This window comes from Salvelinus fontinalis, chromosome 1 (assembly GCF_029448725.1).
Source record: "Salvelinus fontinalis isolate EN_2023a chromosome 1, ASM2944872v1, whole genome shotgun sequence".
NCBI lineage: Eukaryota > Metazoa > Chordata > Actinopteri > Salmoniformes > Salmonidae > Salvelinus > Salvelinus fontinalis.
This window is the reverse complement of record NC_074665.1, coordinates 15,534,381-15,556,314: the sequence shown is the minus strand read 5'-3', so window position 1 is coordinate 15,556,314 and position 21,934 is coordinate 15,534,381. Positions and strand designations below refer to the sequence as shown.

The 21,934-nt window shown below is 44.7% G+C and overlaps 1 protein-coding gene across 2 annotated transcripts in view; it reads right to left on the bottom strand.

The window, feature by feature from the left end:
* LOC129820268 (integrin beta-3-like) overlaps positions 1-21,934 on the bottom strand; it is a 39,994-nt gene that overhangs the window by 9,097 nt on the left and 8,963 nt on the right. For both annotated transcript variants that reach the window (XM_055877354.1, XM_055877413.1), the window contains 6 exons: positions 14,159-14,321; positions 13,776-13,937; positions 13,482-13,577; positions 13,236-13,325; positions 10,120-10,254; positions 2,504-2,963 (listed from right to left, as the gene is read on the bottom strand). In XM_055877354.1, coding sequence (XP_055733329.1) covers positions 2,504-2,963; positions 10,120-10,254; positions 13,236-13,325; positions 13,482-13,577; positions 13,776-13,937; positions 14,159-14,321 — 1,106 coding nt within the window. The remainder of the gene's footprint in view (positions 1-2,503; positions 2,964-10,119; positions 10,255-13,235; positions 13,326-13,481; positions 13,578-13,775; positions 13,938-14,158; positions 14,322-21,934) is intronic.

Here is a 21,934-nt window from a genome sequence, read left to right as displayed (position 1 = left end):
GATAGAGAGGATGCAGAAATATGGGTGATGGGGGTGAGGGAAGAATAGAGGGCAGAGAAGAAGAAGAGGGTATAGCAAAGACAGGAAGGTGAGAGAGGAGAGTGGAGAAAGGTGAGTAGGGTTGAGGGAGAAGGAAGGGTGGAAAGTTGAGAGGGGCGGAGAAAGTCAAAACATGGGTAATCGTTCAGGTGACTATAGTCTCAAATGTGTTCTTCCTATAATATATTTACAGAAGTGTATAATATTTCTGTGCACTTTTTGATGAATCCCAGTGGATGTGACATTAGAGATTGGTACGAATGAACACTATTTCTGAACCATGTTGAATACAGTAATTTCATCAACAATCTATTTGCATTTCCAATCTCTTGACAACATATTTGATAAATCATTGATTACATAAGGAGATTTGCCATACATTCCACACACATTGTCTATTTTCCAAATGGCACCCTATTCCCTATATAGTGCACTACTTTTCATCAGAGCCCTATGGGCCCCGGTCAAAAGTAGTGCACTCAATAGGGAATAGGGTACCATTTTGGACGAAGTGTATTGAACCCTATAAAGCATACTTGGGTGTTATCAAAAATCGCTCATCCACCCTAAATCCGTCAGGGGAAAAAAGGGATTGGAATGGTGAGGAATTCCAGGAATTTTAAGTCAAATACTGGGAAGTAGCAAGTCCTGTTTCTGTAATAGTTGGAGCGCTGGAAGTGGAACTAATTCCATTGTTGTTTCTCTAGAACATAAAATATGGTGTGTCAGCGGTGTCTGGGTGCTTTTTTAGCCTGTGTGTGCATGCGTGTGTGTGCATGTATATGTGTGTGTTTTTTTGGACCCAGTGCCAGTAAGACAGTTATAGTGCAGAATATACATCTGATGTTGTTGGTTTATCACCACAAACCAGACTCCAGATAAACAATAGGACAGGAAAACAATGGGAGCAAGTGAGTGAACCGCCTGGATAACAAAATGACTGACATTTAAAATGTCAAAAACAAACATTAAGGAAACCACAAGCCTTCCAACCACCACTCTCCTGTCATTATGCCATTCTTTAACTGCTTCTCTCTAAAATTATGTTATGTGGGCATTGTTTCCCACTCTGAACAATACATAACACACACACACACACACACACACATCAACTGCATTTCCAGCTCGTTACCTCAGGCCCCTTTTACCAGACCAGGTTTATCTTTAGCTCTATGACAGCATCAGCCAATGACAAAGCAGAGAGGTATTTTCTCAATCATCATTGCACTTTGGGGAATAGAGCAAATAAGGTTGTGAGAATTGGATTGGAGAGGGTGAATGTACAACTAAGCAGGCAGGGTACATGTCTTGCAGTGATGATGTTGGTTATGAGGGGATACAGGAATATGGGATACAAGCTAGTGACATAGTGCTTGTGAGTGGATTTCAGTGAATGTAACGCTTTGAATTAAGAGTTATCGGAGCACTAAGTGAATAGATTTACAGTACCCAAAATCCAGCATTACAGAAGGCCTTAGTCCACTATTTGACAGGGGCACAGATAATGTAGGCTTTACATGTGTTCCCTGTGTTCAGCAGCCTTGTTGCCTTACCTCACAAGGCACCCACTCTGGCATCGCTTACAGTTAATGACCTCTAGCATTAGAGCGAAACTCTAAGGATGGTCATACACTAGAAATTTGCTTTCGTTGAACCACCCAAAATTGAGCTCAAATTCACACCACACTAACTACTTACTGTAAGAACTACTGTTAACGCATTATTTAAAGCTTACTTAAACTTGTGGTGCAGTTATAATGTATACATAAGCATGTAAGACCCCCTGATTAGCCTTATTAGCCTAAACTCAACCCACACTAACTACTTTCACACAAACAATAAACCTTTAACTACTTGTTCTTTCTCCGTGACATATGCAAAGTCGGAGCTTGGCAGGCACTTGTTCTATCATTACCTCAGTAGCTCAGCTCAAACACAAACACACCAGTCGAACGCATGTCTTAGCCCACACAGCCGCAGCTCACAGCACAGAGCCACATGTTTGTTGTGAATGGAGCTAGCCCTTAGCCCTGGGCAGAACAGGGGCAGACAGAGAGAGAGAGTGAGAGAGAGTCTGGCTGGCTGTTATTGTTGGTAATTCCTCCCATATGAGGTCTTCAGTAAGGTGAGGATTGAGGATGGCTAGTACTGGCCTGGAAAAAGCTCACAGATTTTCCCCCAGAAACTCTGACAGAAACAACTGAATTTGTTTTGAGAAGTTAATCTTGGGGGGTGGAATGTGTTACAGAAGTTGTCTAAAGGTAATTATTAAAGGTCAGATTGTGATGAAAGATTGTAGGCCACAAACACTGAAATACATATACATTTATAGAACTTGCCAGAAATTAATTTCCCAGCTAACTGAAATGTAAACACGTGGCCAGACCACACCAGCAACAAGTCTGGGCTGTAGTTATAGGCACTAAGCACTTTGAAAACCCTCCCTCCCTCCCTCTCCTCTCACCTGAGCACAGCTCGCCCTTGTAACGCAGGCAGTTGAAGTCATCGCACTCGCACAACTTGCCCCACACCTTGCCAAAGTCGCTGCTGTGGCACACGCATTGCCCGCACACGCAGTCGCCCCTCCCAGTGCACACCGCTGCCCCAGGACCCCCTGCACCCCCAATGCCCACGGTGGAGGGGACACTACACCGGTCCTGTTCCGTGGTGCTATAGTCACCCTCGGCACACTCGCACCGCGGCCCCAGTCGCCCCGGGTCACACAGGCAGATGCCACACTCGTAGGTGCCGTTGCCATTGTTACAGACAGGGCTGAGTGGCTCGGCGTGGGCCTGGCACTTGCACTCGCACTCGAAGGTGACAGTGACGGTCAGAGAGTCCTTGAAGCCCACAGGCTTGATGACGAACGTCTTGCGCTTGTCCTTGGGGCAGCCGCGTGCCCGCGCCTCCACGCTGAAGGAGACCTGGGAGGAGGAGTAGAAGGGTGGAGGTGTGGAGGTAGAAGAGGTTAGTGCAGTCAGTAGATGGGTAGCACACAGGAGGAATGTGTAATGTGAATATGTGGTTCTAGAGAAGGGGATGTAGGTCAGTAAAGTGTGTGTCTTGGGCAGGGTTTTGGTAGGTTACTTTCTAAATGTAATCAGTTACTAGTTACCTGTCCAAAATTGTAATCAGTAACATAACTTTTGGATTACCCAAACGCAGTAACGTAATCTGATTACATTCAGTTACTTTTAGATTACTTTCCCCTTAAGAGGCATTAGAAGAAGTAAAAAATGTATGTTATCAATTGAACCACATCTATTGCAGGATAAATCAATTTTTAAGTTTACATAGCTGGCCATATATGGATGCTAAATTTGGAAATATGGAAGTATAGATTAGCCAAATTGTTTTACCTGAGCATAACCCCAAAACTAAGGATTTGTGTATTCAGCCAGCCTCTGTTGTTTATGATTTTGTTGTCATGGAGGACAGATTAGGCTCATTGATTCGAGTTGAAAAATAAATGCTGTGTTAATGGAATGGCATGCTTTGAGCACAACTGAAAGTGCTATTTACATGTGAAAAATGAATGCCATATGCTACATTTGCAATAGGCCTGTTGTTAACCTTTTTGTTGGTGACACTTTGATATCTTGATAATATGCAGCTGTTTAAAGGGCAAATCCACAGATGAAACGATAACAAAACGGACACCCTGCCTCTGTTTTGATGAATGCTGAGGGATGGGCCTGGAGAAATGTAACCGCTCAGATTAATAGATAGAGCTATGGATGCAAGGACTGACCATCTATGATATTAAAATGATTGTTTTAACCATGTTATGAGGCTATACAGAGTTTGTTTACATTTACAATGTTTACAAACATTGGAGAAAAACAAGCTTACATTTTGGGTTCTTATGGAGTGTGACAGTTGAACTAAAATCATGAGGCATTTCTAAGTTATATTCTTCAAGAATCAATGGAGATATATATATATATATATATATATATATATATATATATATATATATATATATATATATATATATAGTTGAAGTCGGAAGTTTACATACACTTTGGTTGGAGTCATTAAAACTAGTATTTCAACCACTCCACAAATGTCTTGTTAACAAACTATAGTTTGGCAAGTCGGTTAGGACATCTACTTTGTGCATGACACAAGTCATTTTTCCAACAATTGTTTACAGACAGATTATTTCACTTATAATTCACTTTATCACAATTCCAGTGGGTCAGAAGTTTACATACACTAAGTTGACTGTGCCTTTAAACAGCTTGGAAAATTCCAGAAAATTATGTCATGACTTTAGAAGCTTCTGATAAGCTAATTGACATAATTTGAGGCAATTGGAAGTGTACCTGTGGATGAATTTCAAGGCCTACCTTCAAACTCAGTGACTCTTTGCTTGACATCATGGGAAAATCAAAAGATATCAGCCAATTCATCAGAAAATAAATTGTAGACCTCCACAAGTCTAGTTCATCCTTGGGAGCAATTTCCAAATGCCTGAAGGTACCAAGTTCATCTGTACAAACAATAGTACAATAGTACAAGTATAAACACTATGGGACCACGCAGCCATCATACAGTATAAACACTATGGGACCACGCAGCCATCATACCGCTCAGGAAGGAGACGCGTTCAGTCTCCTAGAGATGAACGTACTTTGGTGCGAAAAGTGCAAATCAATCCCAGAACAACAGCAAAGGACCTTGTGAAGATGCTGGAGGAAACATTTACAAAAGTATCTATATCCACAGTAAAGCGAGTCCTATATCAACATAACCTGAAAGGCCGCTCAGCAAGGAAGAAGCCACTGTTCCAAAACCGGCATAAAAAATCCAGACTACGGTGTGCACCTGCACATGGGGACAAAGATCGTACTTTTTGGAGAAATGTCCTCTGGTCTGATGAAACAAAAATAGAACTGTTTGGCCATAATGACCATCGTTATGTTTGGAGGAAAAAGGGGGAGGCTTGCAAGCTGCAGAACACCATCCCAACCGTGAAGCACGGGGGTGGCAGCATCATGTTGTGGGGGTGCTTTGCTGCAAGAGGGACTGGTGCACTTCACAAAATAGATGGCATCATGAGGTAGGAAAATAATGTGGATATATTTAAGCAACATCTCAAGACATCAGTCAGGAAGTTAAAGCTTGGTCGCAAATGGGTCTTCCAAATGGACAATGACCCCAAGCATACTTCCAAAGTTGTGGCAAAATGGCTTAAGGACAACAAAGTCAAGGTATTGGAGTGGCCATCACAAAACCCTGACCTCAATCCTATAGAACATTTGTGGGCAGAACTGAAAAAGCATGTGCGAGCAAGGAGGCCTACAAACCTGACTGAGTTACATCAGCTCTGTCAGGAGGAATGAGCCAAAATTCACCCAACTTATTGTGGGAAGCTTGTGGAAGGTTACCCGAAATGTTTGACGCAAGTTAAACGATTTAAAGGCAATGCTACCAAATACTAATTGAGTGTATGTAAACTTCTGACCCACTGGGAATGTGATGAAAGAAATAAAAGCTGAAATAAATAATTCTCTCTACTATTATTCTAACATTTCTTAAAATAAAGTGGTGATGCTAACTGACCTAAAACAGGGAATTTTTACTAGGATTAAATGTCAGTAATTGTGAAAAACTGAGTTTAAATGTATTTGGCTAAGGTGTATGTAAACTTCCGACTTCAACTGTATGTACAAAAATGGATGTCACAACTACAGATTGCCCCTTTAAGTGTGCGAGTTTGAGCATGTGTCCGTTAGGCCTATGGATGTCATTTGTTTGTCAGCATGAATTAGATTGAGCAATAAAAGCCACAATTTTATTCCATAGGCTGGGTTCCGCACTGTGCATCTGTTGCAAGAGTGTATTTTTCACTGGCTGTCCACTGGTTTCAAAAACAATGATTGATAGGCAGCTTAAACTTCTTGAATTCAACCATTATTGGGTTCAAATACACATTTAGATTTGTGAACAGCCATCCACAACAACCACAATCCGTAAGGGGCAAATAGCTAAATGAGAGAGCAGCAGTGAGATTCACACCAATTTGCAATGTAGATATCAATAATAAGTGATATCCGTATCGCCGTAGACTGCACCACTGCTGTCATCCTTACCTCCAAGCGTTTATTCAAGTTGGAAAATCTTTGGAAGCCGTCAGCAATCGTACCATTGGAAGACATAGCTTGGACTGTAGCCTACAAAAGCCTATTCCTGCTCTTTGCCCGCGATTGATCAAACCCATTTGGTGTGTCACTATAGTGGTCTCTGACTTGTTTGAGGAAAACAGAGAAGTGTCAAACCTCCTTTCTGAATTTAAAAGTAATCCTCAAAGTAATCATCTAGTTTTTCAAAAGTATCTGTAATCTGTTTACAATATTTTTGCTGGTAACATAACGGATTACAGTTACCGTTTTTTTTGTAATCCCTTGCATGTTACGGATTACATGTAATTCGTTACTCCCCAACCCTGGTCTTGGGTGTGGGACTGAGGGTGTCTATGAGTATATGAGCAGTGTCTGGGTGCTCCCGTGCGTGTCTCTGCAGAGCGTATATGGCACAGCAAGGACTGCAGGTGGTGCCAAATGGGAGTACTTGCCATTCATAGATGGTGGGCTCTGCGTCTCGTTCCATATCTCGCCATATGAACCGGAGCAGTGTGGTGTCGGAATGCAGGAGACGAATCTGATGAAACATGGCTTTGATGTCTCCACTGATGGCTGTAGAGTGCTGCCGGAACCGGAGAAGGACACCGAGCAAGGAAGGACCTAAGGTTGGTCCCGGGAGTAGACAGTCATTCAGGCTTTGACCAGCAGCTTGAAATGAACAGTTGAAGACAAGTCTGTACTTCCCACCGTGTTGCTGGATAACATGGTGAGGGAGATACCAGGATTCGCTGAGTGGGTTTCCCTCTTCATGAGCGGTCACTTTTGTGACATAGCCTGCCTTCACAAGGTTCTGAATCTCCCGGTTATGAACTTCAGCAAGCTCAGGATTCTTCAACAGGCGTCTCTCCGTTCCACGCAGTAGTGGGAGTACAGCCCGGGTTGTGGTTGCCAGAAGAGGATGGTTGGGCACCCGTAGCAGTGGGGTTGCGTACCTCTGAACGCCATCCAGTTCAGTGGTAGTGGTGCGCTTCTCCAGGAGGTCTAATGCATAGGAGTCATGTTTCGAGCGGGTGACCTCCTGTAGCTTCCGGTTGGAGAAGGTGTCAATCTTCCAGAGCAGCTCTACATTCCGAAGGAGGTCAGTGGCCGCACAGGGGGATGGAGCTGGATTGCTTCTGGTGAAGAGGACTTGCTGTGACTGTACAGCTTGGGTGGAGAGAAGTAGATGGACTGGACCTTGCACAGCCCAACCCAAGGCTGTATGGACAGCAATGGGACCTCCTTCTGGTCCAGCTCGTATAGGCTCAGTCGGGGTGACGAGATGTGGGTGGTCTGACCCAATCAGGATAAGTGGCGCTACTCTGGCCAAGTTAGGAAGAGGTAATCCTCGTAGATGAGGATATTGTCTCTGGAGAACACTTACCGGGCAGGAGTGCTCCGCAAGATTCAAGCCATCTGCCGTGAAGGCATTGGTGATATTATAGGCCACGTCCCGGTTTCCTGAAGGTGAAATGCTAAAGGTCACAGCAGAGCCTTTCATTTGGATAACATCATGTCGCACCGTTCTGAGGTTAAGGGTCTCGGGAGTCCCCTCCAGGTTTAGCTGACGGGTGGCCGCCGTGAGAATGATCGTTCTTTCTGACCCATCATCTAGAACGGCGAATGTATCAATGCTTCTCCCTTCACTTTGCAGAGTGACCTTGACCACTTTCAACATGACCCTTGGAGACCGGTTCTGCTGGTCGAGGTACAGCTCCTTTGCAGCTCCTACCATGAGCATACTCTGCTCCTTCTGTGCTTGGGGAATTACATCATGCAACACTGTGAGATGGATTTCCTTACAGCGATTGCAGGGTTTCCTCAATGTGCAGGTCTCCGCCTTATGGCTACGGGCACACTTGTAGCATCGCTCGCCTGAAGTGATCCAGGCCTTCAATTGAGTTTGGGTGAGCTTTTTTACCCTGGGGCATGAGCCAAGGAAGTGTCCCTTACTATTGCAATATGGGCAGTAAGGCTGGAATTTGATGTTCTTGCTCCTGAGAGGGGTCTTCCCGGGTTCCTCCCCAGCTTCACTATTTAAGTACATGGTAGTGGGATTTGGTCTTTTCTGTCCCCCCTGGCGTTCAAACTCCTTCCTTCCCCCGGTGGCTATGGCTGAGATTGTGGCCTGGTGAGCGATACTCTTCGCCTTGGCCTTCACCTCCAACCATGCGGCCAGGTCTCTGAGTGCATAGGTGCTTCTCGAGCCCTCTTTCAGGATGCCCCTGTTCAAACAATGTTCAATGAAACTGTCTCTGAGGTACACTGGAAGCTTGCTAAGAAGCCTGTCCACGTGGGAGCCACATTTCAGCTCGTTCCCATCTTCTCCTTCAACGGATTGGAGCATTGAGGTCAGGGATTGGACAGCCAGGGAGAACTCTTGGAAGGCAGCATGGTCTCCCATTTTAATTGGAGACGTGTTCAGGATGTTGCTTAGTTCATTCTGGACCAACTGGCGTGGCTCACCATATCTCGCCTTCAGGGCCTGGAGAGCTGCAGTGTATGGTGTTGCGGAGTGCATAAAAGATTGGGCCAGCCTGTATGCACTAGGAAACCGCAAATGATCCATTAGTACTTGGTATTTGTAGCGTTCTGAGAGATGACTGTGAATACCCAGTAGGCTCTCCAATGCCATTTCCAAAAGGACAAATTCACTCTCCTTTCCGCCATTTCACCTGTCTTTGGTTCAGTCATCATCCGTCTCGAAGGACCATTGAAAGATTAGTGGAATCTATGTGGGTAGCTGGACAGGTAGGATGACTGACAGTGAAGGTGAACAGGTGGTCACGTGTCAGGTGACAGAAGAATGGATGAGACTGAGGCAGGAATTCCTTTAACCATAAAGTGGTATATTTACTGAGTAGTGTGGATTCATGGACGCACAGAACTTCTGGAGCAGACGGAGTTAAGGAAGAGAAAGCAGCGAGATCAGGCGATGCCGTTTTCCTCCTTTTATGTGGATGAGATCTGTCGGTCATTTCCACCTGACCTAATTAAAGCGCTCTGGCCCAGCTGAGTAAGTAGCCATGAATTAAAGGATTATTCCACCAACTCCATGGGCCTTTTCTACAAGCAGTGTGTACACACACATTTCTTTTTTCAGATGTTTTCTGTGTGCATATGACTGACCCCCTCCACATGCGAGTGTGCGTGTGTGACTGTTCCAAGCTAGACAGTTGGACATGGATCATGAGGCTGGCACGAGTGAGTCAGAGCACTGGGGAAATGTACAGGAAACGGGCTGGTGTCGGGCCCAGACACACACATACAGACACACAGACACACACACCAGTTAGTAACACACCCATCAAAAGAAAAGGCGAAAGAGAGCAACGTACCCCCTCCCTCATAATAGGAATAAACAAATAAAACAAGTAGAGAGAATAGAAGTGGGAAGGAAGCAAGCTCCCTGGAGGTCATGCAGATCCAAAATGACCTCTCAAGAAACTGAAATAATAAGAAGGATGGAGTGATACAAGAGAGTATAGAGGTCCTTGACCCTGTTTGAATACTTCAAAAATACACCCTTCCTTCGTCACTTCCTTGAAGTAATCGTTGATCTGACATGACTAGATAGGTGAAAGTGTTTTAATGTACCCTTCCTAATCTATCAATTTGTGTTAGATCAGTGAATACTTCAAGGAAGGGAGGAAGGAAATGTGTATTTTTTTAAGTATTCAAACAGGGTAGCCATGGGCAGGAGAGCGAGAAAGAGGAAGAGAGAGAGGGAGAGACTGGCTGTTTTTGCTGGTCATTTCTCCCAAATAAGGTCGTCAGTAAAGTGGGGATTGAGGATGGCTTAAAAAAACAACATCATTTGTTAAGGGCCCCGTTGAGTACCATGTCTCCTATTTGAAGTCGAGAGCAGGAGTGTATAGGCTAGGGATGACCTCTCAGGAAAATGAGAAAAAAATAAGGAAAGATGAAGTGATCGGAGAAAAAGCCCTCTTACCGTGTCTCCTATTTTGAGTCCAGAGCAGGACTTTATGCCAGGGATGACCTCTCCATTGAGACAGGTGGCGTTGAAGGAGAGAGACAGCTCCTCAGGAACCCCCTGTGTCTCCATGTCAATCACTGAGCGGATTTTCTGTCCACAGAGTTACACACAGATGAAACAAGCCATAAAACACACACATGAAAGATAAAACACTAATATATCTTCATTGGATAAGAATTCAACCCACTGAGTCAATACATGTTAGAATCACCTTTGCAGCTATTACAGCTGTGAGTCTTTCTGGTTAAGACTCTAAGAGCTTTCCACACCCGGATTGTGCAACATTTGCCCATTATTCTTTTCAAAATTCTTCAAGCTCTGTCAAATTGGTTGTCGATCATTGCTAGACAACCATTGTCATGTCTTGCCATAGATTTTCAAGCAGATTTAAGTCAACACTGTAACTTGGCCAGCCAGGAAGATTCACTGTCTTCTTGGTAAGCGACTCCAGTGTAGATTTGACCTTGCGTTTTAGGTTATTGTCCTGCTGAAAGGTGAATTAATCTCCCAGTGTCTGATGGAAAGCAGACTGAACCAGGTTTTCTTCTAGGATGTTGCCTCTGCTTAGCTCCTTTCCATTTAATTTTTCTCCTGAAAAACTCTCCAGTCCTTAACGATTATACCAACACCACTTGGGTCGCTAAAGGGTCTTGTGCCACTAGGGTCACTAGGGTCGCCCATAGAAACGCGTACAAGGCCCTCCCTCATCCTCCCTTCGGCAAATCTGACCATGACTCCATTCTCCTGCATACTGTTTACAAACAAAAGCTCAAACAGGAAGTACCACTGATTCGCGGACAAAGCAGACTCGAGTCTACCATTTTTTTTTTGCTAGTACAGACTGGGATATGTTCCAGGATTCATCTGATCATTTGTTCTTAACTGACTTGCCTAGTTAAATAAAGGTTAAATAAAAAAACATTGAAAAAATAACATTGAGGAGTTTACCACAACAGTCACGGGTTTCATCAATAACTGCATAGACGATGTCATCCCCACAGTGACTATAAGAACATGTTCCAACCAAAAACAATGGACTACAGGCAACACCCACTTTGGGCTAAAGGCTATCCACTTACACGAAACAGGACAATGACATGGACGCATACAAGAAATCCAACAACGATCTCCGACGTGACATCAAACATGCAAAAGGACAATATAGGAGGAAGGTGGAAACCTATTACACCAGCAACGATGCTCACCGCATGTGGCAGGACTTGCAGACGATAAAGGATTAGGAAGGGAAACCCAGCCATGAGCTGACCAGCGATGCAGAACTCCCAAACCTGCCATCCAGGACCTCTATATCAGGCGGTGTCAGAGGAAGGCCCGACAAAAGACTTAAGCCACCCAAGCCATAAACTGTTCACTCTGCTACTGTCCGGTAAACAGTACCGGAGCATCAGTGCTCGGAACAACAGGCTCCAAGACAGCGTCTACCCCCAAGCCATAAGACCGCTAAATAGCCAGACTGCTAAATAGTCAACAGTCAATGAATGGTACCCAAACTATCTGCACTGACCCTACACACACTCACTAGGCATTATATACATACCATATATACATAGACACTCACTCACACACACACAACACTGTCACTCCCACACAAATCCCTCACACATTCCAACACGACATACACATGCACGCACGCACGCACACACACACACATACCGACACAACACAAACAAACATGCACACACACTCATAATTTGCGGCTGCTACTCTGTTCTTTATTTTATTATCTATCCAGATGCACAACCACTTTACCCTGCCTTTATGTACATATCTACCTCAGGTACCTCTGCATATTGATCTGGTACTGGTATATAGCTGGTACTATATATAGCTCCATTCTTGTGTATTCTATTTTATTCCTCTTGTGTTGATTACTATTTTAAAATGTTGTTATTCTTTTTTAAACTCTGCATCATTGGGAAAGATTCGTAAGCAAGCATTTCACTGTAAAGTCTATACCAGTTGTATTCAGCGCATGTGATAAATAACATTTGATTTGATTCTGATTTGATAGCATGATGCAGCCAACACTATGCTTGAAAATATGGAGAGTGGTACTCAGTAATGTGTTGTATTAGATTTTCCCCAAAACATAAAAGGTTGTATTCAGGACAAAAAGTTAATTGCTTTGCCACATTTTTTTGCAGTATTACTTTAGTGCCTTGCTGGAAACAGAATGCATGTTTTGGAATATTTGTTTTCTGTACAGGCTTCCTTCTTTTCACTCTGTCAATTAGGTTAGTATTGGTAACTACAAGGTTGCTGATCCATTCTCAGTTTTCTCCTATCACAGCCATTAAACTCTAGAACTGTGTTAAAGTCACCATTGGCCTCATGGTGAAATCCCTGAGCGGTTTCCTTAATCTCCAGCAACTGAGTTAGGAAGGACGCCTGTATCTGTGATTTGGTGTATTGATACACCATCCAAAGTGTAATTAATAACTTCACCATGCTCAAAGGGATATTCAATGCCTGCTTTTTTTAACCATCTACCAATAGGTGCCCTTCTTTGTGAGGCATTGGAAAACCTCCCTGGTCTTTGTGATTGAATCTGTGTTTGAAATTCACTGCTTGACTGAGGGACCTTACAGATAATTGTATGTGTGGGGTACAGAGATGAGGCAGTCATTACAAAATCATGTTAAACACTATTATTGCGCACAGAGTGAGGCCATGCAACTTATGATGTGACTCGTTAAGCACATTTTTTACTGAAATGATTTAGGCTGGCCATAACAAAGGAGTTGAATCCTTATTGACTCAAGACATTCCCGCTTTTTATTTTTTATTAATTTGTAAAAATGTTTAAAAACATAATTCCATTTCACATTATGGGGTATTGTGTGTAGGCCATTGACATTTTTTTTCTTCTTCAGGCTGTAACCCAACAAAATGTGGAAAAAGTCAAGGGGTGTGAATACTTTCTGAAGGCGCTATAGATATAAACACACACGGACTCATGCACGCACCTACCCACATGCAGACACAAACAGACACACACACACACAGACAGACACACACACACACACACACACACACACAGGTCCACTCACCGCATAGGCATTTAATATGAGCTGGATGACATTGCCTGAGTCATTGGACAGGGTGCCCACAGTGGTCCCAGGAATCAGCTCACTGTAGTTCTGTCAAACAAAGAAATCATTCAATACATTTGAATTCCATTGTAAGTCAAAACATGTGAACGTGAAAATTGGTGCAAGCTTTCCAAAGACACTGTAAATCAAATGTAATTGGTTGATTGATTGGTTGGTTGGGTGGCTCAATTAATTGTTACTGACCTGGTAGAGGGGCACCACGAGACTGGTGACGGCAAAGATGAGGTTGATGTTGTTCTCTGACATCTTCTCTGTGATCAGAGCCAGTGACGGGTAGTCCTGGAAGAGGAAGAGCAGAGTGAAGAGTTTCAAACACATGAGCACACACACACACGCACGCACGCACGCACACGCGCACGCACGCACGGCGCACGCACGCACGACGCACGCACGCACACACACACACACACACACATATGAACACATACACACGAACACATACACACAAGCGACACATGATCCGCCCACCCGACTGACCATGATAGTAGACATGCTGTACATATTCTCTGAGTTGAGGTGGCACTTCCCGTCATTGGGCTGCACGATACCCGCCAGGCGCCCATCAAGCGCCACGTGGGTCTTGGCATCGGTGGTGAAGATCAGGAGGTGAGAGGCACCCTGACGCCAACCGATCTTCTCCTGAGGTTGACCAACAGAGGATGGGTGAGTGAACAAAAATGGTAGAAAGATAAAGAGTAAGACACTGTGTGTGTGGGTGTGTGTGTGTGTGTGTGTGTGTGTGTGTGTGTGTGTGTGTGTGTGTGTGTGTGTGTGTGTGTGTGTGTGTGTGTGTGTGTGTGTGTGTGTGTGTGTGTGTGTGTGTGTGTGTGTGTGTGTGTGTGACGTGACACTGGCCTCACATTACACACGGCAGCCTGTATAATGGCGTCAAAGCCTCCCTCGGGGGCATCTCTGTTCCTGGACACGATTTGTTTCTTCACCTCCTCAGTGAAGCGGCCCACCTCCTCAGTCAGAGACAGCACATGCTTGTAGCCAAACTGGGGCAGGCAGGTGGTGTTGATCCTGCAAATCAATGAATTCATTAAATAATCCATCAGTGAATCAATTAATGAATCAATCCATCCATACATCCATTCACCCCACTGTTCTATTTATACAAAGAGGGAAAAATGGTTTACATTTACATCCGTGGAGGCTCCTCAGAGGATGAAAGGGAGGACCATCCTCAGTGAATGTCATACATTTTTTTAAGTGAAATATTAAAAAGTTATCCTTTTTAGATAAAACTATATTAAGTATATTTATGTCACTAAATAATTGAGTAAAACACACTGTTTTGCAATGAAGGTCTACAGCAGCCTCAACAGAACTCTGTAGGGTAGTACCATGGTGTAGACGGTGGACAGCTAGCTTCCGTCCTCCTCTGGGTACAAAACCTAGGAGGTTCATGGTTCTCACCCCCTTCCATACACTTACACAGTAATTATGACAACCTCCGGAGGACGTCCTCCAACCTATCAAAGCTCTTGCATCATGAACTGACATGTTGTCCACCCAATCAAAGAATCAGAGAATGAATTTAGTACTGAAAGCATAAGCTACAGCTAGCTAGTTGTAACGATGTGCAGTGAGAGTAGGAAGCAAGTTTAGGGAGTGAGTGTTTTAATAAATAAACACAACATAATACAAAATAAGAAACACGAACAACGCACAGACATGACACAGGAACAGAAACAATAACGCCTGGGGAAGGAACCAAAGGGAGTGGCATATATAGGGAAGATAATCAGGGATGTGAGGGAGTCCAGGTGAGTCTGATGAAGTGTAGGTGCGCATAATGATGGTGACCCGGTGTGCGCCATAACAAGCAGCCTAATGACATAGAGGCCTGAGAGGGAGCACAGGTGACAGTACCCCCTCACCGACGCGCGGCTGCTGCCGCAGGACGCCGACCAAAATGACGATCCCGGGGATCAGGAGCGGACCGGTCACCTCTTCTGAGGCGCGGGAAACCTGTCAGTCTGGCTGAGACGCGGGAGCATGGCGACCTAGAGCGCCGGAGAGAGAGCATACGTGACGGTACCCCCTCCCCGGCGCGTTCGGCTCCAGCTGCAGGACGCCAACCAAATGGACGATCCCGGAGATCAGGAGCAGACCAGTCACCCCTACTGATAAGCGGGAACCTGTCGCTGGCTGGAGTGCGGGAACCTGACAGACCGGCTGTGGCAGGAGAGCCTGGCGATCCGGCTGAGGCATGAGAGCCTGACGAGCCGGTGGAAGCAGGGGAGCCTGGCGATCCAGTGAAGGTATGAAAGCCCGACGAGCCAGCTGAGGCAGCGGATTCTGGCAATCCAGCTGAGGCATGAGAGTCGGACGAGCCGGCGGAGGCAGGGGAGCCTGGCGATCTGTCTGAGGCATGAGAGCCTGTAGCAGCTGCCAAACACGACGTCATTCCCACCGAAAAAACTCCCTGATGCTTCCCTTAGGTGAGGCGTTATTCTGTAATGATGTGCGCTGAGAGTCGGGAAGCAAGTTCAGGGAGCGAGTGTTTTAATAAATAAACACAACATAATACAAAATAAGAAAGACAAACAATGCACAGACATGACACAGGAACAGAAAGAATCTTTTATTTTTTATTTTATTTCACCTTTATTTAACCAGGTAGGCCAGTTGAGAACAAGTTCTCATTTACAACTGCGACCTGGCCAAGATAAAGCAAAGCAGTGCGACAAAAACAAACGTGCAGTCAATAACACAACAGAAAATCTGTATACAGTGTGTGCAAATGAAGTAAGGAGGTAAGGCAATAAATAGGCCATAGTGGCAAAGTAATTACAATTTAGCAATTAACACTGGAGTGATAGGATGTGTAAGTAGAAATACTGGTTTGCAAAAGAGCAGAGAAAAACAAAAAACAAATATGGGGATGATGTAGGTAGGTGGTTGGATGGGCTTTTTACAGATGGGCTGTGTACAGCTGCAGCGATCGGTAAGCTGCTCTGACAGCCGATGCTTGAAGTTAGTGAGGGAGATATAAGTCTCCAACTTCAGTGATTTTTGCAATTCGTTCCAGTCATTAGCAGCAGAGAACTGGAAAGAAAGGCGGCCAAAGGAAGTGTTGGCTTTGGGGATGACCAGTGAAATATACCTGCTGGAGCGTGTGCTACTGGTGGGTGTTGCTATGGTGACCAGTGAGCTGAGATAAGGCGGAAGGAGAGTTTACCTAGAAAAGACTTATAGATGACCTGGAGCCAGTGGGTTTGGCGACTAATATGTGGCGAGGACCAGCCAATGAGAGCATACAGGTCGCAATGATGGGTAGTTTATGGGGCTTTGGTGACAAAACGGATGGCACTGTGATAGACTGCATCCAATTTGCTGAGTAGAGTGTTGGAGGCTATTTTGTAAATGACATCGCTGAAGTCAAGGACTGGCAGGATAGTCAGTTTTACGAGGGTACGTTTGGCAGCATGAGTGAAGGAGGCTTTGTTGCAAAATAGGAAGCCGATTATCGATTTAACTTTGGATTGGAGATGCTTAATGTGAGTCTGAAAGGAGAGTTTACAGTCTAGCCAGACATCTAGGTATTTGTAGTTGTCCACATATTCTAAGTCAGAACCGTCCAGAATAGTGATGCTAGGCGGGCGGGCGAGTGCTGGCAGTGATCAGTTGAAGAGCATATATTTAGTTTTACTGGCAATTAAGAGCAGTTGGAGGCCACGGAAGGAGTGTTGTATGGCATTGAAGCTCGTTTGGAGGTTTGTTAACACAGTGTCCAAAGAAGGGCCAGATGTATACAGAATGGTGTCGTCTGTGTAGAGGTGGATCAACGAATCACCAGCAGAATCACCAGCAGCAAGAGCGACATCATTGATATATACAGAGAAAAGAGTCTGCCCAGAGATTGAACCCAGTGGCACCCCCATAGAGACTGCCAGAGGTCCGGACAACAGGCCCTCCAATTTGACACACTGAACTCTATCTGAGAAGTAGTTAGTGAACCAGGCGAGGCAGTTATTAGAGACACCAAGGCTGTTGAGTCTCCCGGTAAGAATATGGTGATTGACAGAGTCAAAAGCCTTGGCCATGTCGATGAAGACGGCTGCACAGTACTGTTTTTTTATCAATGGTGGTTATGATATCGTTTAGGACCTTGAGCGTGGCTGAGATGCACCCGTGACCAGCTCGGAAATCGGATTGCATAGCGGAGAAGGTACGGTGGGATTCGAGATGGCCGGTGATCTGTTTGTTCACTTGGCTTTTGAAGACTTTAGAAGGGCAGGGCAGGATGGATATAGGTCTGTAACAGTTTGGGTCTAGAGTGTCTCCCCCTTTGAAGAGGGGAATGACCGCGGCCACTTTCCAATCTTTAGGAATCTCAGACGATACGAAAGAGAAGTTGAACAGACTAGTAATAGGGGTTGCGACAATGGCGGCAGATAATTTTAGGATGAGAGGGTCCAGATTGTCTTGCCCAGCTGATTTGTAGGGATCCAGATTCTGCAGCTCTTTCAGGACATCAGCCGTCTGGATTTGGGTGAAGGAGAAGCGGGGGTTGCTGCCGGGGGTGCAGAGCGTGTTGCCCGGGGTTAGGGTAGCCAGGTGGAAAGCATGGCCAGCTGTAGAGAAATGCTTACTGAAATTCTCGATTATCGTGGATTTATCGGTGGTGACAGTGTTTCCTAGCCTCAGTGCAGTGCGGTGCAGTGCAGTGCGCCACATGATGTTTTTGTGCTGGTCAAGGGCAGTCAAGTTTGGAGTGTACCAAGGGCTATATCTGTCCTTAGTTCTACATTTTTTGAAAGGGGCATGCTTATTTAAGATGGTGAGTAAGGCACTTTTGAAGAACAACCAGGCATCCTCTACCGACGGGATGAGGTCAATATCCTTCCACGATACCCAAACCAGGTCGATTAGAAAGGCCTGCTCGCAGAAGTGTTTAGGGAGCGTTTGACAGTGATGAGGGGTGGTCGTTTGACCGCAGACCCCATAGCGGATGCAGGCATTGAGGCAGTGATCGCTGAGATCCTGGTTGAAAACAGCAGAGGTGTATTTAGAGGGCAAGTTGGTCAGGATGATACCTATGAGGGTGCCCATGTTTACGGATTTGGGGTTGTATATAGTAGGTTCCTTGATAATTTGTGTGAGATTGAGGGCATCTAGCTTAGATTGTAGGACAGCCGGGGTGTTAAGCATATCCCAGTTTAGTTCACCTAACAGTACGAACTCTGACGATAGATGGGGGGCATTCAATTCACATATGGTGTCCAGGGCACAGCTGGGAGCTGAGGGGGGTCTATAAATAGCGGCAACAGTGAGAGACTTTTTTCTGGAGAGATGGATTTTTAAAAGTAGTAGCTCGAACTGTTTGGGCATAGACCTGGATAGTAGGACAGAACTCTGCATGCTATCTCTACTGTAGATTGCAACTCTGCCCCCTTTAGAAGTTCTATCTTGTCGGTAAATGTTGTAATTGGGGATGGAAATTTCAGAACTTTTGGTGGCCTTCCTAAACCAGGATTCAGACACGGCTAGGACATCAGGGTTGGCGGAGTGTGCTAAAGCAGTGAATAAAGCAAACTTATGGAGGAGGCTTCTGATGTTAACATGCATGAACCCAAGGCTTTTCCGGTTACAGAAGTTAACAAATGAGAGCACCTGCGGACACATGGCATGGGTTAACCTCAACATCACCAGAGGAACAGAGGAGGAGTAGGATAAGAGTACGGCTAAAGGCTATAAGAACTGGTAGTCTAATGCGTTCGAAACAGAGAGTAAAAGGAGCAGACTTCTGGGCATGGTAGGATACATTCAGGGCATAATTCACAGACAAGGGCATGGTAGGGTGCGAGTACAGTGGAGGTAAACCTAGGCATTGAGTGACGATGAGAGAGGCAATAACGCCTGGGGAAGGAACCAAAGGGAGTGACATGTACAGTTGAAGTCGGAAGTTTACATACACTTAGGTTGGAGTCATTAAAACTAGTTTTTCAACCATTCCACAAATTTCTTGTTAACAAACTATAGTTTTGGCAAGTTGATTAGGACGTCTACTTTGTGCATGACACAAGTACATTTTCCAACAATTGCTTAGAGACAGATTATTTCACTTATAATTCACTATAATCACAATTCCAGTGGGTCAGAAGTTGACTGTGCCTTTAAACAGCTTGGAAAATTCCATGAAATGATGTCATGACTTTAGAAGCTTTTGATAGGCTAATTGACATAATTTGAGTGAATTGGAGGTGTACCTGTGGATGTATTTCAAGGCCTACCTTCAAACTCAGTGCCTCTTTGCTTGACATCATGGGAAAATAAAAATAAATCAGCCAATACCTCAGAAAAACAATGGTAGACCTCCACAAGTCTGGTTCATCCCTACGAGCAATTTCCAAATGCCTGAAGGTACCACGTCCATCTGTACAAACAATAGTACGCAAGTATAAACACCATGGGACCACACAGCCGTCATACCGCTCAGGAAGGAGACACTTTCTGTGTCCTAGAGATGAACGTACTTTGGTGCGAAAAGTGCAAATCAATCCCAGAACAACAGCAAAGGACCATGTGAAGATGCTGGAGGAAACAGATACAAAAGTATCTATATCCATAGTAAAACGAGCCCTATATCGACATAACCTGAAAGGCCGCTCAGCAAGGAAGAAGCCACTGCTCCAAAACTGACATAAAAAAGCCAGACTACGGTTTACAACTGCACATGGGGACAAAGATCGTACTTTTTGGAGAAATGTCCTCTGGTCTGATTAAACAAAAATAGAACTGTTTGGCCATAATGACCATCGTTATGTTTGGAGGAAAAAGGGGGAGGCTTGCAATCCGAAGAACACCATCCAAACCGTGATGCATGGGGGCGGCAGCATCATGTTGTGGGGGTGCTTTGCTGCAGGAGGGACTGGTGCACTTCAAAATAGATGGCATCATGAGGTCGGAAAATAATGTGGATATATTGACGCAACATCTCAAGACATCAACCAGGAAGTTAAAGCTTGGTCACAAATGGGTCTTCCAAATGAACAATGACCCCAAGCATACTTCCAAAGTTGTGGCAAAATGGCTTAAGGACAACAAAGTCAAGGTATTGGAGTGGCCATCACAAAGCCCTATAGAACATTTGAGGGTAGAACTGAAAAAGCGTGTGCGAGCAAGGAGGCCTACAAACCTGACTCAGTTACACCAGCTCTGTCAGGAGGAATGGGCCAAAATTCACCCAACTTATTGTGGGAAGCTTGTGGAAGGCTACCCGAAATGTTTGACCCAAGTTAAACAATTTAAAGGCAATGCTACCAAATACTAATTGAGTGTATGTAAACTTCTGAGCCACTGGGAATGTGATGAAAGAAATAAAAGCTGAAATAAATCATTCTCTCTACCATGATTCTGACATTTCACATTCTTAAAATAAAGTTGTGATCCTAACTGACCTAAGACAGGGAAATATTACTAGGATTAAATGTCAGGAATTGTGAAAAACTGAGTTTAAATGTATTTGGCTAAGGTGTATGTAAACTTCCGACTTCAACTGTACAGGGAAGGTAATCAGGGAAGTGATGGAGTCCAAGTGAGTCTGATGAAGCGCAGGTGCGCATAACGATGGTGACAGGTGTGCGCCATAACTAGCAGCCTGGTGTCCTAGAGGCCTGAGAGGAAGCACACGTGACACTAGCCCTGCAGTGCAAATGTGGTGAGTAGTTAACTCAAAGAGAAAGACAATATTTAAACAGTTTTGAACAAATACATTTCTATAAAAATGAAGGAGAAGCAAGAAAGAGAGAGAGACCGAGCTAGCTATATTTTGTTGTATTTTTTTCACTTTCACTTTGCTAGTAAATCCAGCTAGCTAGTTAAGCCTACTCAAACACCAGGCTCAAACAGAGAGGGATGCTATGTTAGTTAGCTGGCTATGGCTTTCCAATACTGGAACTCTTCAAGTCAAGGTTAGCTAAACTACTTGCTGACTACACACTGTACTACATCATTGTAGCGGGTTTCCTAGCTAGCAGCTACAGTGCCTTGCAAATGTATTCATCCCCCATTGCGTTTTTCTTATTTTGTTGCATTACAACCTGTAATTTAAATGAAATTTTATTTGGATTTCATGTAATTTTGCCAGCAGCATACCACCCTGTATACCACTGCTGGCTTGCTTCTGAAGCTAAGCAGGGTTGGTCCTGGTCAGTCCCTGGATGGGAGACCAGGTCCTGCTGGAAGTGGTGTTGGAGGGCCAGTAGGAGGCATTCTTTTCTCTGGTGTAAAAAATATCCCAATACCCCACGGTAGTGATTGGGGACACTGCCCTGTGTAGGGTGCTGTCTTTTGGATGGGATGTTAAACAGGTGTCCTGACTCTCTGAGGTCATTAAAGATCCCATGGCACTTGTCGTAACAGTAGGGGTGTTAACCCCGGTGTCCTGGCTAAATTCCCAATCTGGCCCTCAAACCATCATGGTCACCTAATAATCCCCAGTTTATAATTGGCTCATTCATCCCCCTCCTCTCCCCTGTAACTATTCCCCAGGTCGTTGCTGTAAATGAGAATGTGTTCTCAGTCAACTTATCTGGTAAAATAACGGATAAAAAAAATGGACATACACAAAATAGTCCAAATTGGTGAAGTGAAATGAAAAAAATAACTTGTTTCAAAAAGTTCTA